At 34.9% G+C, this 15,673-nt stretch overlaps 2 protein-coding genes and 1 long non-coding RNA gene across 3 annotated transcripts; 2 read left to right on the forward strand and 1 right to left on the reverse strand.

The window, feature by feature from the left end:
• Positions 1-1,909: 1,909 nt before the first annotated feature.
• Positions 1,910-5,334, reverse strand: LOC109165443. Its single transcript, XR_002051551.1, has 4 exons — positions 5,256-5,334; positions 3,569-3,571; positions 2,828-2,833; positions 1,910-1,921 (listed from the first exon to the last, which is right to left on the reverse strand). It is a non-coding gene; the product is annotated as an uncharacterized LOC109165443 (long non-coding RNA).
• On the forward strand, positions 5,257-10,575 carry LOC109165442 (translation initiation factor IF-2-like). Its single transcript, XM_019314199.1, has 4 exons — positions 5,257-5,520; positions 5,630-6,577; positions 9,990-10,073; positions 10,160-10,575. Exons 1-4 carry the CDS (start codon positions 5,380-5,382, stop codon positions 10,286-10,288), a joined length of 1,302 nt encoding a protein of 433 aa, XP_019169744.1. The 5' UTR covers positions 5,257-5,379; the 3' UTR covers positions 10,289-10,575.
• Positions 10,576-14,845: 4,270 nt separating this feature from the next.
• LOC109164730 (E3 ubiquitin-protein ligase PUB23-like) lies at positions 14,846-15,445 on the forward strand. Its single transcript, XM_019313277.1, has one exon. It carries the CDS (start codon positions 14,846-14,848, stop codon positions 15,443-15,445), a length of 600 nt encoding a protein of 199 aa, XP_019168822.1.
• Positions 15,446-15,673: the final 228 nt, after the last annotated feature.

A 15,673-nucleotide genomic window follows, 5' to 3' on the forward strand; every position in this document is an offset into this window, starting at 1 on the left:
AAAATTCAAAATTATAAGGAAGGATTTGAGGTGAGGAAACATGCGATTCTACTGTCATGCCTAAGGAGGATTAAGGGGAGACAAAACACAATTTCAGGTTCTAAGATCACCAACACCAATTCGGAGATTACAAGCCAGTGTCATAGTTAGAGTAACCCCGAATTGAAGACAAGAGTCACCCCACTTTCGTGATGCATCAACTCCCTACAATGAAGCCCAGACAATCTAAATCCCTAAATTCTCTACTCTCATAGAAGAACAAAGGGGTTGCAAGAAGGGGTTATGGGATATCATTCCAACTTTCATTGCGATTGGATTCCCTACAAGATTAGTGCTAAGAATGTTGTGCACCACACCTTAACACAAGAATACAAAAAATCTCTCACATGCAACATTCGGAACCCTAATTTGGGTTCTACCCCTTTTATGCAATAGATATCAAATAGACATTAGAATATCGTATCATCCTCAACTCAAATCCTAACTCACTCATATTCTTAGCAAGTAAAACAAAGACATAAAAGAAATAGATCATCATGAAAGAAACAAAGATTAAAACAATAAATAAATTTATCTTCAAAATGAAAATGATTCTACAACCCTTTTTGGGGGATAGATCTTCAAATAAGAGGAGTTTATGCTTGGGGATATATCTTGAAGGATACAGTAACTAAACAAGATAACACGAGCACATATTAACAAGAAATAAATACGAAATAAAGAAATAGAACTTAAGCTAGGGATCATTATCATCTAGATGCATAGCAAAATCTAAATATTTGGGGAAAATCACACAACCAAGGAATTGATGGGATGCACATTGGTATCTTAGTCTATAAGCCACTCTCGTGGTAAATAAATAAGAATTAGAACAAGAAATTGCCCCACTCTCGTGATGTATCAATTTCAAGTTCTTCAAACACAAAAAGCATTTAAAGCCCCCAATTTTTCCTATTTTTATAAGCAGATATTGAGTTTATGCAACGAGTGGCTCAGAATCTTAACTCAACTCTTTTTTTTTTTTTTTGTGGCCAAAATTCTTCCAAAAATAATGTTAATGAATGTTGTACACCAAACATTAACAATATGCAAACACAAATCTTTTACAAACATATGAACCCTATGCTAGAGTTATCCTTTTTTGCAATGATCACAAATTAAGCATCAAGATAGATAATACAACCCTAACTCAAGTCCATAAACTAATTACTCACACATATTAAGTATAAACATTATAAAAGCACAAGAATAAATCATAAATAGCATAAATGAAAGAGATAAAAAGAAAAGAGAACTTATCTAATAAAATGAAAGAACAATCTTGAAATTCATACTTCAAATCCAAGATTACAAGCTTCAAAAGTGTTAAGGAACCTAAATCTAAGCTTAATCTAACCCTAAAATATGAAAGGAAATGGTAGAAAATGACTAGGGCTCAACCATGGTTCAGAATTATGAAAATAAAGCTCAATTCGTGCTTAAACGGGTGGTAGAGCAGGTAGGGATCGAACTGCCTGGTCAACGATAGTCCAACTCCTTCCAAAATGTTTAAAAAATTCATTTTATATGCCAAAGGCGGACTCCCTTTTGGACGGCCATCCAAGAGGTCGTCCAACCCCCTCCTAAAATGCTCAGAAATTCGGTTGGCACGGCCTCCAGCATGGTCGTGCACTTTCCTATGCATTTTGACCTAAAAAATTTTAGAATTTGACTTGATAGTTTTTATCAAAGTTGTAGCCCTTCGAGTTTACTTTCAAATTGAATAAGAATCATTTTATTTGGACATTTTTATGCTGATATATGATCAAAATACTAAGATGTCAACATATTGAGCGGGAATTACAACTCCATGATCTTTTGCTACACTTTTGCCTTGGTTTGCTCATGTGATCAAAACCATTGAATACACCACTCTTTGCCTCTCTTGAAAGTATTTTAGCCCTCTCTTTAGCTTCACCTTGTCTACATTTGACTCAAGAATCATTCAAAATGCCCCAATAAACATGCAATTGTTTTCAATTCTGCAATTTATGCACCATACGATATAAACAAATGAATTAAAACAAATTTTTCCTAAAGCCAAAATATTTTTCAATCAAAATATGTCTATATATGGTGTAAAAACATGGACATGAATGCACTTATTATGCAATTTCTAAAGGAATGCATGAAAGTCTCTCCGAAGGTAAACCAAACTAAATACTGCTGGTTCCATCGACAAGTTGGGCACGACACTGACGAGTGTCACATTATGAAGAGACAAGTAGATGAGCTCATTCAGAGGGGATATTTTAGTTAATTTGTGAAGCGCCTAGTTAGGGTAACAACAACAACATCAGCAACAAGGCTAACCCAATAATGTGTGGTGAAAGAGCGAGTGCCCCGAGCCATCCGATTTTGGCACAAAAAAGAAAGAGTATGACAAGATCGCAGAGATGAGACAAGGAGTTAGAAGATGAACCCGCATAATATATATATATATATATATATATATATATATATATATATATATATATATATATAAACAAAAAAAAAAAACAAAAAACAAACCATCCACTAAGAAGTAGAAGATCCATAGCAAGATTTGTGTAACTATTGATCATGGGCCGTCTAGATTAATATTTTCATCTAGAAACAAAATACGTCACTTCCATTTTAATTCAAGTCTTGAAAGATTACAACGGTCGATGCCCTGTCTCGACCATTCTCATCCAAAAAAATCATCATGCCCTAATTGTGTGGGCGGTCAGACCTCGCCCATCCGACGGATGTTATGGTCACTTAGCTACGAGAGCACTGAAAGTGTTGGTTAGGGGCTCACTATTACACACAACTCTAACGAGAACATAGGGTTTGACCCCTACGACACCTAATGAGCAATGGATTCCATTGAGAAATACTTGGAGATTTGCCCAATGACATCTTTGACGCACATGTACCCAAGTCCAAAATCATGATAATTCGAGTTAGAAGTGTGTGATTTATCTTGGCGTGAACCGTGGAGCGGGTTGAAAAAAAAAAGAGTGGAAAAAGAAGGTGGGAGAGGGAGTTGAAAATTTGTTCGAGTCTCGCGCTCAGCCTACTCGAATCCCAACTCTTATATGTGCAACGATTAAGATAAGAAAATAAATATATAAATAAAAAGCAAAGCAAAAAAAATAAATCAAGGGGGAGGGGCAAAGGACCTTCCTTGGCCGCCCAATGTCAATAAAAATAAAAATAAAAAAAAATAATTAATTAAAAGAATTATTTTATTATTAGAAGGTCAAATTATTATTACTCCTTAGCAACTCCTCTATGCTCGTAGTTTGGGAGTAGGGAGTTGGTGACGAGATATTTGATGAGTCTGCACTATTATTACTCCTTAGTTGATTTCGATGTGCTTGCAGCTCGAGAGTAGAGGGTTGGTGACAGGAGGACAAGGTACTGGACCTGACCCGGAACGCTCTTGGTGTAACATGAAGGAGTCAAATCAACTAATGCAATTAGATAGTAACGGTTAAGAGTCAAGCAAAGAGCATGTGGAACGGTGCACTTAACGTAGAGCACAATCCACTTATTATAGCACCGCCTCATCAAATTAAAGAGCAGGAGTTATGGAGGGTCAGCGCACTTATATGGAGAAGAACATTGCACTTATGGAGGAGAACGTCACACTTATTAGGAGGTCGTTGCTGTTATTATTATTACTAGTAATTCACCCGCGCGATGGACGGAAAAAATTATGTTATTATAAATATAAAAAAAATAGAAAAACTAAAATATTTTAAATTATTTAATATAATAATATTTTTGAACTTCCATTGGTCAAGTATTTATTATTTTTATCGAATACAAAATTATAATTATAATTATAATTAATATTAAAATTATAATTTTGTATGGTTAATATAATCTCTAATTATGTGCATATTCAAATAAACTTATAGAGAGAATTTACATAATTACATTGATTTATTCTTAATTGTATTTCATCTATATTATAATTTTCACAATACGAATAATAACTAAGATAATTACATTTGGAAAGCAAATTTCAAATTTTGTATGTGTAAATTTAAACTCTAACTGGACACATTTTTTATATGATTATATAATATATAGCTATTTTATTTTTCAAAAGTATATTTTTTTATATGATTATATAATATATTGCTATTTTATTTTTTAAATGTTGTGTTTTTTTTTTTTTTTTTATAATAAAGGATGTTGTGGCATTAATTGTAACATTAATTATTTCCCAAACCATATAGCTTTATTATGTAAAGGATAACCGTCATGTTTTGTAGTTATCCACCAGTATAAAAGTTAGGCCCATGTGCTAGGTGCGGGACATACTCTAAATTTTGTATTTAGAACCATAGCAACAAAACTCTACTTGTTTCTATCTACTTGCTTCCTTAAACATATTCTGGTATTAATATTACTGTCACTTATCATTGCCCTTACTCGATGAGAAGTATGAAGGTAAGAATTCTATGAGCATTGAAAGTTTGAGTTTGCATGAAATTTCTTGTGGTCTAGTGGCACTGGTGTAGTATATACTATCAGATATGACTACGAATATAATACTAGGATCAGTTCCGGGTCGGGTTTCTCTCCTTGTTTGCTTGTTGGGTTAAGTTCTCGAACTCGGGACTCCTGACAGTGGATCGGTGGCCTCCGAACAAATAGTACTAGTTCTTAAGTAGGTGAAAAGTCTGTCATTCAGTAATAAATGCGGTATTTATAGTGAAGGAGAGGAGACATGCTCTGGGCCCTCGGTATAGAGGGCACGTGGTGCTTATACACAAGGTTAGACCAGGGACAAAGGGGTTGCAGGCACATGTCGTAATATGTTTGAGGAGATATGACCATATCAAGGATAGTTCATTAGGTCGGTTCACACATCGCTCTCCAGGAGACCCGCGGGAGTGCCCACCCGAGAAGTCGGGTGAGAGTTTAGGTCGAGAAGTTACAAGATGTGGTCAGGTCAAGTCCGCCTATCATCAAGGATCCACGGCCGACCATCGTACCTACAGTCGGGAAATAATCACTATTAGGCAAGAAGTGACTCTCCCAAATGAAAGGTCATGGATTCAATTTTCAGTAGAGATAATTTTGACTCTTTGTGTTTTAGTAGGTTGAGAAAGTAATTATGAACAGATACTACATTATAACATAGTCAGTACTAATCAAAAAATAAATAAATATTACTAATTAATGACGTCATATCGTGGATGTCCAAATAATATAATTGAGCCTGCATTTTGAACTGTCCAGATCTCACTCTCTCTTTTTCTTCTTACCATTTCAAATCCCTAGATACCCAAAATCCTAAATTTATCCACCCTATATATATACACACATATCCACAGGTGTCAATCACAACACTCTTCAATGGACCCACTATTATCTTTAACGGATCCACTACTACTTGCCGGCGCCGCCGATTCACCACCGCCTGCTGCTGCTCCGGTGGTAGCTGAAATGGCTAACCTCACCGCTGCTCCTGTCGACAGCCAGCCACCTTTCGCCGAGGTACCATGTTTTTCGCAGCTCAATTTGCTCTCAATTCTTGTTAAGTTTTGATTTTTTGATTTTTCCCCCCTCAGAGTATTTGATTGTTCTTGTTGGGTGTGTGAAACAGATGATAACATCGGCGATAACCGCGTTAAACGAGCCGGGCGGGTCGAGTAGCAGAGCCATAGCGAAGTACATAGAGCGAGTCTACTCGAATCTTCCACCCGGTCACTCGTCCTTGTTGACTCAGCACCTCAAGCGCATGAAGAGCGGCGGTGAGCTTGTCATGGTTAAGCACTCTTACATGCTCCCTGGATCTGCTCCTCCCCCACCGGATTTTACTCCCGGCTCGAAGAGAAAGCCCGGTCGCCCTCCCAAAGGCAGATCCGAGGCCCAGCCCGAGTCGTGGGCTCCGGATGGGCCGGCGGATATCCCGGCAGAATCCGTGTTTGGTTTGGTTGGATTAGATGGTGGGCCCGCGGTTCCTGTTTCTACGGCCGCTGCGGCTAACGTTGTTCCTGTTCCGGCTCGGAGGGGCCGTGGACGGCCAAAGAAGTTGAATTCCGACGGAAAAAGCACCGGAATTCTTCCGACGCCGCAAAATTTGAACCAGAATGGAGGAGGAAGGAGGCCGGGGCGTCCTCCAAAGACCGGATTTGTGCCGGCGTTAGGTGTTTCCGGTAGGCCCAGAGGTCGACCTAAGAGAATCGCTCCTTCTACCGGAATGGGGAAGTTGAGAGGCCGAGGCCGACCCAAGGCGATTGCCGCCGTCGGCATTGCTAAGAAGCTCGGAAGGCCACGTGGCCGGCCGGCAAAAAACACTGTGCTTATGGGCGGCGCTACGGTTGGAGCTATCAATGTTCCCATTATTGATGGTGAGGCGAGGAATGCAGCCTTTCCTGCTACAAATGGAGTATTGCTCCCTCCAAAACGACGAGGTCGTCCTCCTAAGCTGCCAACTCGCACTGCTGCAGGCCCTACAATGCGAAGGGGACAACTTCCCAGGTCTGCTGTTAATGGTGGGATCAGGAAGCCCAGAAAGCTCAGTGGAAAGCCACTTGGTCGCCCAAGAAAGGTAAAATTCTTCACATTTTCTGCTAGAGCCTAGAGCTTATGTGAAAGTTATGGCCTTGATAGGATGCTAGTTTTCGGACCCTTTGGTATAGCTTATTGCCCACCTAAATCATGCATTCTTTACTTTCTGTCAATAGTATTATTTCTTGTTCTTGTTAATCTCAATACCCTAAGGTCCGTTTACTAACAAAAACTGTTCTCTGTTTTTTAATTTTTCAGTTTTCATTTTCTGTTTTTTGTTTAAAAAACTTGTTTACTAACAGAAAATTGTTCTCTGTTTTTTGTTTTCTAATTTTGTTGAGCTAATATTTAAAATATATTTTTTGGATATATTCATTTGAATGACATGTATATGAATATATTACTTTTACTTTGAATTCTAATATATATGTGAGATTTCAATATCCGATATCTGGACCGAACTTGTATTATGATGTAACATAATTAAAAATATTCAAACTAATAATCTATTGAGTTTAATCAAAATCTAAAACATTATATAGAGTTTAATTCTTAATTTTGATAATGTAAATAATGTTTAACTTTAAAGTGTAAGCAAATAAATTATATTTAAATAAGTAAAGTAAGTAAAAAAGATATAAGATAGTGATAAGTAAAATAAGATGATAATGAATGTAATCATAGTAATGTGGTTATAGTGACATATAACTTAATAGATGATAGATGATTCTATTTTCCATTTCGAAAACAGTTTTTGAGTGTGTTCCAGTTTTCTAGAAATTTCCAGAAATTATTTTCAGTTTTCAAAATGGAAAATTGTGTTTGTTGAGCATATAATCATTAATGTGCAATCCAACTATTAGCTTAGGCTTTTCGTTGAGATGGATCACATGCTTCAATTGTGTTAGTAAACATGTTTTCCAGTTCCCGAAAATTTTTAGAAATTTCCAGTTAGTAAATGGCCCCCTAATATATCAATTTATCTTGTTATGTCTTTTTACAATTATAAGCTTTTTAAATAGCTAATTTTACGAAACTTTTTAATTTCAATTAGTTTACTTATTAGCTATTAGCTTTTCAGCAAGTTGTGTCAAACAGAGCCTTAGTGCAGTTTACTTATGAATGTTCTGCATCTCTACTGGAAACTTAACATGAATTATAAATCTTAAGTAACATTATAGTAGAGCATTGTTTATGTATATGTGATGATGATATGCTAAGTGAGATTTCTGCCTGGATGTTCTCATCTCTCAACTTTTTAGGATTAGTGTTATTGCCCATTTCCATAATGTTAAATTTACAATATGCAGTTACTAGGAACTATTAGAGTGTGGTCATCTAATGCTTCAAAATAATATCAAACATAAGATGAATTCTATATCCTCTGTTTTCGGTGCCAAAAAGGGTGAATTATATATCTATATCTATATCCTAACACAATAAAAAGGACCTTATGTGCACTTAGTAGCTTTTATAAGAGAATATTTCTTTATCCAATGAAGTTTCTATTTCAAAAAGGTTTTTTAAGTTTGTGGATAAGCTTGCTAAACTTAGCGTTGTTCCCAGTTATAACCAATTTTAATATTATCTATAAGCCTAATTTAATTTGACTGGAAAAGAGGGAGAAGCTTTAACCACACTATTATTGTCTGTGATGACCTGAATGCTGAGTATCTCTAGTTTAGCTTAACCTTTATTTTATTTTATTTTATTTTTTTCAGATTTTTATTGGATTGAGTTTTTATTTTTTAACCCATTCTTGTGCAAAATGTAAGCTTTTATATCAATTCATTATTCAGGGTAGTTTTGACTTTTATATAGAATAAAAGCTCTTTTGTTTTTAAATAAAAGATAATGATCTATAAAGCTAATTTAATTTGACTGGAAAAGAGGGAGTAGCTTTAACCACACTATTATTGTATGTGATGACCTGAATGCTGAGTATCTCTAGTTTAGCTTAAACTTTATTTTTATTTTATTTTTTTTCAGATTTTTATTGGATGAGTTTTTATTTTTTTAACCCCATGCTTGTGCAAAATGTAATCTTTTATATCAATTTATTATTCAGGTAGTTTTGACTTTTATAGAATAAAAGCTCTTTTGTTTTTAAATAAAAGATTAATAATTCATGTTTACTTGTTATTAGGCCTTTGGGCTGATAAAACTTTATAAATGCAAGAGCTCTAGCTCTCAAGATTTGTCATTGGCTGAGCTTGAAAGTCATTACGAACCACACTGAAATTAGTTCGATATGGTTTCACGCTGCTTGCATGTCTGCTATTAATTATACATATCTTTCCTTCCCTTCATTATAGACCGAGACATCCTGATTATTTCCAGCTATTTAGTCAGCTTCTGTAATCATAGTTCAAGATGAAAAATTATAGATTTAGGAAAGAGCATGTAAATAATTTTTCCAAAAAGCTTATTATTGTTGTGTTCTCTGATTTGAAATGTTGTAAATTTACTTAGCATTAAGCAAAGCTGTGAAGTATAGATTAATGGTTATGATATCCTTTTCCCTCTCATAAAAGTGATCGTTACTGCATGTTACATCTGGTGTTGTAAGATTGTAATCTCTTATTATCAATGCAACTATTATTATTTTTTTTGACATGATGCAACTATTATTATAGTTAATAGGGGAAATGGCATTTTTAGTCTCTTAGTTATACCTGTAGTGTAGAATACTAGAATCAGTCCCTAAGTTATTAGAGGTATAAAATTAGTCCATCTGATTTAGCCCTAGTGGCTTTTTAGTCCCATCTGATAGAAATTGTTAACTTTTTTCAGAAAAAGAAAAGTGTGAGCCCTAATTTGGTATAGTCTTTTTGGTTATTTGCATAGGCTTGTTCCTCCTACAAAATGATTTGGTCAACCCACTTCATTCTCAGCTAAAAAAGTGTGAGAATCAGTCCAAGATTGAACTGGTTCTTGCACTTTTTTAGGTGGGAATGAAGTGGGTCAACCAAATCATTTTGCAGGAGGAAGAAGGCTATGCAAATTACAAAAAAAAAAGATCTTTTGCCAGATTACGGTTCACACCTTCGGTTAATCAGTTAACAATTTCTGTTAGACAAGACTATAAACGTCACTTGGGCAAAAACTAAAGGACTAATTTTACACCCCTAATAATTTAGGGACTGACTCTATGCCACAGGTATACAATCATTATTCCATGGACCATGAATAAAAAGTACATTTTTAATATACTAAAGGTATATTATTTGTATACTGAAAGTACATTATTTGAGTATTGAAGCTACATTATTTTGTATGCTATCAAATAATGTACATTCAGTATACGTAAATAATGTACCTTTAGTATATTAAAATGTACTCTGCAAAAAATTTGCCCACGGGTAGGGATTGAAAATGCCATTTTCCCTACTCCCTATTGGGTTGCAAACTACTACTTATTCAATAACTGCCTCCATGTTTGCCGGTGACAGGATGCAACACCGATAGCCGCTAAGGCTCTGGATTCTCAGCAGTTGGCGGCTTTTCAGGACCTTAAGATCAAATTTGAAAACCTGGTTAGTCAAAATCCTAGAATTGCGTTAATCTTGTGTACCCGCTTCTGCCCCTAATATTCATCTATGGATTTTGATGCATTTGACAGAAAACGAAAGTGATGGAGACTGCTAGCATTATAAAACCGTGCTTAAACAGTGAAGCAATGCCAGTGACCGCAATAGCGGCCTTGCAGGAGCTTGAAGCTTTGGCAGCAGGCGATGCGAATCCCGTGTAAGAAGGAATGGTTGGCTTAGGCTGTGTAGTGTTAACATTGTTTAAATTTACATGTTGTCTGTGCAGAGATAAAGCCCTCCAAATAATGGTAATCTGTAGTGTCTTTAGTGGAAGAACATAATTTGGTAATTTTTGATGTGTAGGTTTGAATTTCACTTTCTGTGTGTTGACATGTATTATCATTCCAGATTTTATCTCTTGTGATGAATTGTGTCATTGTGTTCAAGGCCTAAAGCCAACCATTTTGGGTGCATTGGTTTAAGCCCAGTAACAAGTACTATTTACTTACAGTATGCATATGGTTATGAACATTCAGTAGAACTCTATGTTCGTCTAAGTTACAATCCTTCCAGATGTTCTGTCGGGCTTGGGGGTCTTGGGGTTGGAGATTCTGTGTTCATTTTCTGTCGGGCTGGGGCTTGAGGGGTCATGGGGTTGGAGATTCTTTAATATACCGTTCATGTATATATTGTATTCATTTAAGATTGGTCCTAAAACTTTTAGTTTGAACGAATAAATATTAATTAAGAAAATTTCTAAGATGTTGATTATACTCGATATCATTTAAAAGTAAATAGTTTTGAGTTTATATTAGGTACAAATTAAAGTTAATATTATCTTCACACTTTTTGACTCTAAATTTGTATAAGAGACATGATACCGATTGACACCTTAGTCTTCTCATAAAAATTATTAAATGTCTTAAAAACAGCATTTTATGTTAAAAAAGTCTTAAAGATAAATATTCCAAAACCAAATCATTTTGGGGCATTGAGCTCAAAGTGAAAATTAAAACCAAATTTTGCATATAGTTTTAACCAATTGTTGTTTCCAGTCAATTATTTTCATTTCAACTGCATGAGGTTTAAATGATGATCAATGAAGAACAATCTAAACGATAAAATGATAATGTTGATAATAGGTTCATATTATCTCACATAATTTTTATAAAATATGAATATTGTAATATCAAAGTATTTCTATTGGTAGGTTTTTTTTTTTTTTTTGGTTGATTTTATTATTATTATTAACGCTAGGATTTTTTTCCTCGATTTCTGGAGTAATTGTTTCTATTTCCTATCAAAATTTATCCACTCAATTTGTAATTCATCTCAATATCTCTTCAAATAATCATAGGGATAAAAAAAAATTAAATGTCCAAAATAATCTCAATCAATATTATCCATATCCACATCCAAATTATCAATAATCATATCCTCCTACACCTCCTAATCATGATTATCCACCCACCTCATTATCGATCCATATTATTCTCCCAATTTCTATTATCCTCCTCCCAATTATAACCGGATTTCTAATGGACCAAGAAGTAATAGTACAAATACGCCCTCTCCCATTCAAATGTCTCAATTTTCCTCATTCTTTACGTGCACAAACTAGTTTACATAATTTGACATTTGATACTTCATGATACTCGACTACCAAAATAATTAAAGACTAATCATCTCAACGCGAGTGTACAACAAATTTGGTCCTCTCAAGATGACATTGTTTTATCAAATTTGTGGCTTACAATTATCAAAAATTTTTAAAAAAAGACACTAATCAATTCGGAAATACTTATTAGCAACCTATTGCAAAGTACTACAATGACCATCGTCCTGAAGGAACAATATATCGAGAATTGACAAGTAAAAGCACATTTAATTTTAATCACATAAGAAAGAAGGTTTCCGGTTGCAACTCAATCTTAAAAAAAAAAAAAAAAAAAAAAAAAAAAAAAAAGAACAAAGAGGTCAACCAATCGAAGTGAATGACGAGGATGTGTTGGTAAGCGTTCATGTAGAATATAAAAGCAATTATAAGGTGTATGTTGCACTTTCCTTATGAACATGTATGGTACTTGTTTAAAAATTGTCCATCTTTGAATCTAATGTGTCTTCTAGTATCTGCACAATTAAAAAATTGAAGACGTCGTCATCTGAACAATACATGTCTACTACGATTGAAGTGTCTAAAGCAAGATTGTTGATTTTGAGGACGTTGAAGTTTGCACACGTCCTACTAGGCAAAACGCTGCTAAGAGAAAAGGAGAAAAAAAAAAAAAACAAACAAACAAAAACAAACTAGGAACTTCCAAACAAGATTTACAGCTATATCATGAAAAAGATATTTCCACATTGAATTTCATGTATTTGTAATTTTTATTTATGTTCTCGTATTTTAATTTAATTTACTTCATAATTGAATTTAATGTGATTTTGTTTGTTTCAATTAAATTATTAAAATTTTATTTTTTAATTCAAAAATTATGTTATGTTATTTATTTTGATTTAAAATTATAATTATAAATTTGAAATAAAAATTATAGTAAAGTGAATAAAATAATAGATGATATGGAGGATTAACGCTCACAAAATGGAGAGAAAATGGAAGGGATTGAGATGCCCTTAGCTTGTTCTAAGGGAAGTGAAATCAGGGTAAGAAATGTGAGATTTTCAAATATAGTATTTAGGAAGTGTTTGGTTCAATGGATGTTTTAAAATAATGTAACAATTTCAGAAATCTCATATATAAAACTATAAAAGTAATTGCGAAGGGAATGTGATTCTCATGGACATTATCAAAAATGAACTAAAAGCAAACGTCACATTCCCTACAATAATCTTACCCAAAAGTTATATCGTGGAACGGTGTTGTTACATACTCTCAATACATCCTTATTTTTTTCAATTTTAAATTTATTTTTCTCTTTTTATTTTTGTACAAAATAAAATTAATATACAAAAAATATAGAGTTAATACCCAAAATCGTCCTCGACTATAGTGGTTTTTCTCAATTTCGTCCTAAACGACTTTGGTGACCTAATATCGTCCCAGACTTTTGTGTTTCGCTCAATTTAGTCCCAGACTTTTGTGTTTTTGCTCAATTTAGTCCCTCATTTGTTATTCTGTCCATTTGGTGTTAAATAAATAGACAATTCAGTAATTTTAATATTGGCATCTCTTTACTCATAGACATGTGAACTGCGAAATCCCTTTTTTTTTTATGAATTACTCCTAGAACTACTCCTAAAACTACGAATATAAAATTTGATTTGCAGGTCCAGGAGTAATTATGGGTGTAATTCGTACAAGAAAAAGGAATTTAGCACTTCACAAGTTGAAAGTAAAGAGAGATCAATATTGACATTACTGAATTGTCCCTTTATTTAACACCGATTTGACGGAATAACAAATGGAGGACTAAATTGAGCAAAACACAAAAGTCTGAGACGATATTAGGTCACCAAAGTCGTCTAGGACGAAATTGAGAAAAACCACTATAGTCGAGGACGATTTTGGGTATTAACTCAAAAAATATATCATTAAAAACTCTAGTTGAGATCATTTAAATGACACCCATATTGATATATTTAAAAAAAAATTAAATAAACCTATAGTTAAATAAAGTCATTACTTTAGTGTAATGTTTATATAAATAAAGCTATGTTTTTATGAACATATAGAAATAACATTATGATCTACTACAAAATGAATGAAAATAGATATGATGTACTTGCATTTTAGTTTTTATATACATTAAGATTTAGGTTTATGATTATATATAACAAATATTATGAACATAGTACATGATTAATGTTCTTAATTAAATATGATGTGCATGTAATGTAATTTTATGTACATTACATTTTATTTTTATAAACATATAGAATGAATATTATGAAAATAAACCAAGTTTTCCGCAATTTAATTTGCCAATCTTACCTTCCCTTCAATTGGGGCAAGGAAATGTGATACTTTGTATTACATTATTCACATTCCTAAGTTATTATATATATTTTTTTGAATGCTCCTAAGTTATTATATAAGATAACTTAAATCAAATACTTTAATTCACCAACTACCTTGTAGTATGATGGTATCCCAATTATCATTTCATTTGGATGGTCATAAGTTCAAATTCTGATAATGGAGACTTAGATTCAATCAGCTCAAAATATTTGAGAGAGTATAGAATAAAAACTACATTGAGTATTCCAAAAAAAAAAAAAAAAAAAAAAAACTTTAATTCATATTTGGTAACATTCATGGGAATAATATTTTCTCACATTCTTAAATTATGTGAGATTTCCAAAGCAAGAGTGTTACATTACATCAAAACATACTTTAAACCAAACACCCCTTTGTGAATTATTTTAGGGTGAATCAACGATTTGGTCCCTCACTTATTCGCGACTTGTCAATGTTGTCCCTGAATCACATATTCATCAATTTAGTCCCCGAAAATAATTGTTTTTCGTCAAATCAGTCCCTATGGCCGTATTCCGTCAAGTCTCAGGCGAGAGCTCCGATTTGCCCTGGACATTTTGGTCTTTTCACGCCTTCTTCTTCATTCCATCGTCACCGACGTCAACTTCACTTCTGATGATGAGTTGTTGACCCCAAACGTCACTCTCCGGCGAGTCATCCAGTCGTGGTGCACCCACCACGCCTCCCACGGCGTCGAGTGTTTCCCCACCCCAAAGCCTCCGGTGACCAAGTCTCACATCCTAAAGCTCCTCCAGCAAGCCAAGTCGACGCCGGAAATGCAGTGATGCTTCTCAAATCAATGCTCGAAACCACAACCTTAAACCCCTCGTTATCACAGCTCACGACAAACTTAAACCCCTCATTTTTCCACCAAGTTGTCCAAATCTTGCGAGACAATTTCTCCCGCAAGGCCTCCAAATCCGCGCTGCACCTACTGGCCAACGTTTGCCAGAGAGGGAGGAACCGGATCAAGGCGGCGGAGGCCGGGGCGGCGACCGTGCTGATCGATCTACTGCTGCACACGAACGAGAAACGATATTGCGAGTGGAGTCTGAGCGTACTGGAGCAGCTTTGCCGGTGCGCGGCGGGGCTGGCGGTGGTGTCGAGGAAAATCCTGAGGGTGTCGCAGGTGGCGAATGAGAGAGGTCTGAGGATCTTGTACTCCATCGCCAAGTTCTCTGCTACTCCCAGTGTGGTGCAAGAGATGTTGCAGCTGGGAGTGGGGGCGAAGCTGTGTTTGGTTATACAAGTGGATTGTGGGGTTGGGAAGAACAAGGAGAGAGCTGCTGAGATTCTCAAATTGCATGCTAAGGAATGGAAAAAAAAATATTTTTATGCTTGTAAAGAATTACTCCGTATTCAGCTTCTTTGCTATGTTGAGTGACAATGATAACTTCATGCAACACCTACAATGTATGCATTCCATGAATCCTGTTGTTGGAGGCTAGTGACCTCTTCACATTTTATGTCTTGTCCTGCAGAAAATCCATATGTGCTTTTGATATCTTCACTGTCTGGCATTTGTCGCATCCAAAAGTGGACACAGCGAAATCCGGCCTCTTCCAAGCAGTCTTTAATTTCAGGCAATGACCATCTGGGCATTTTTTAAAAA

The sequence above is a fragment of the Ipomoea nil genome, unplaced genomic scaffold (assembly GCF_001879475.1).
Source record: "Ipomoea nil cultivar Tokyo-kokei standard unplaced genomic scaffold, Asagao_1.1 scaffold3069, whole genome shotgun sequence".
In the NCBI taxonomy this organism is placed as follows: Eukaryota; Viridiplantae; Streptophyta; class Magnoliopsida; order Solanales; family Convolvulaceae; genus Ipomoea; species Ipomoea nil.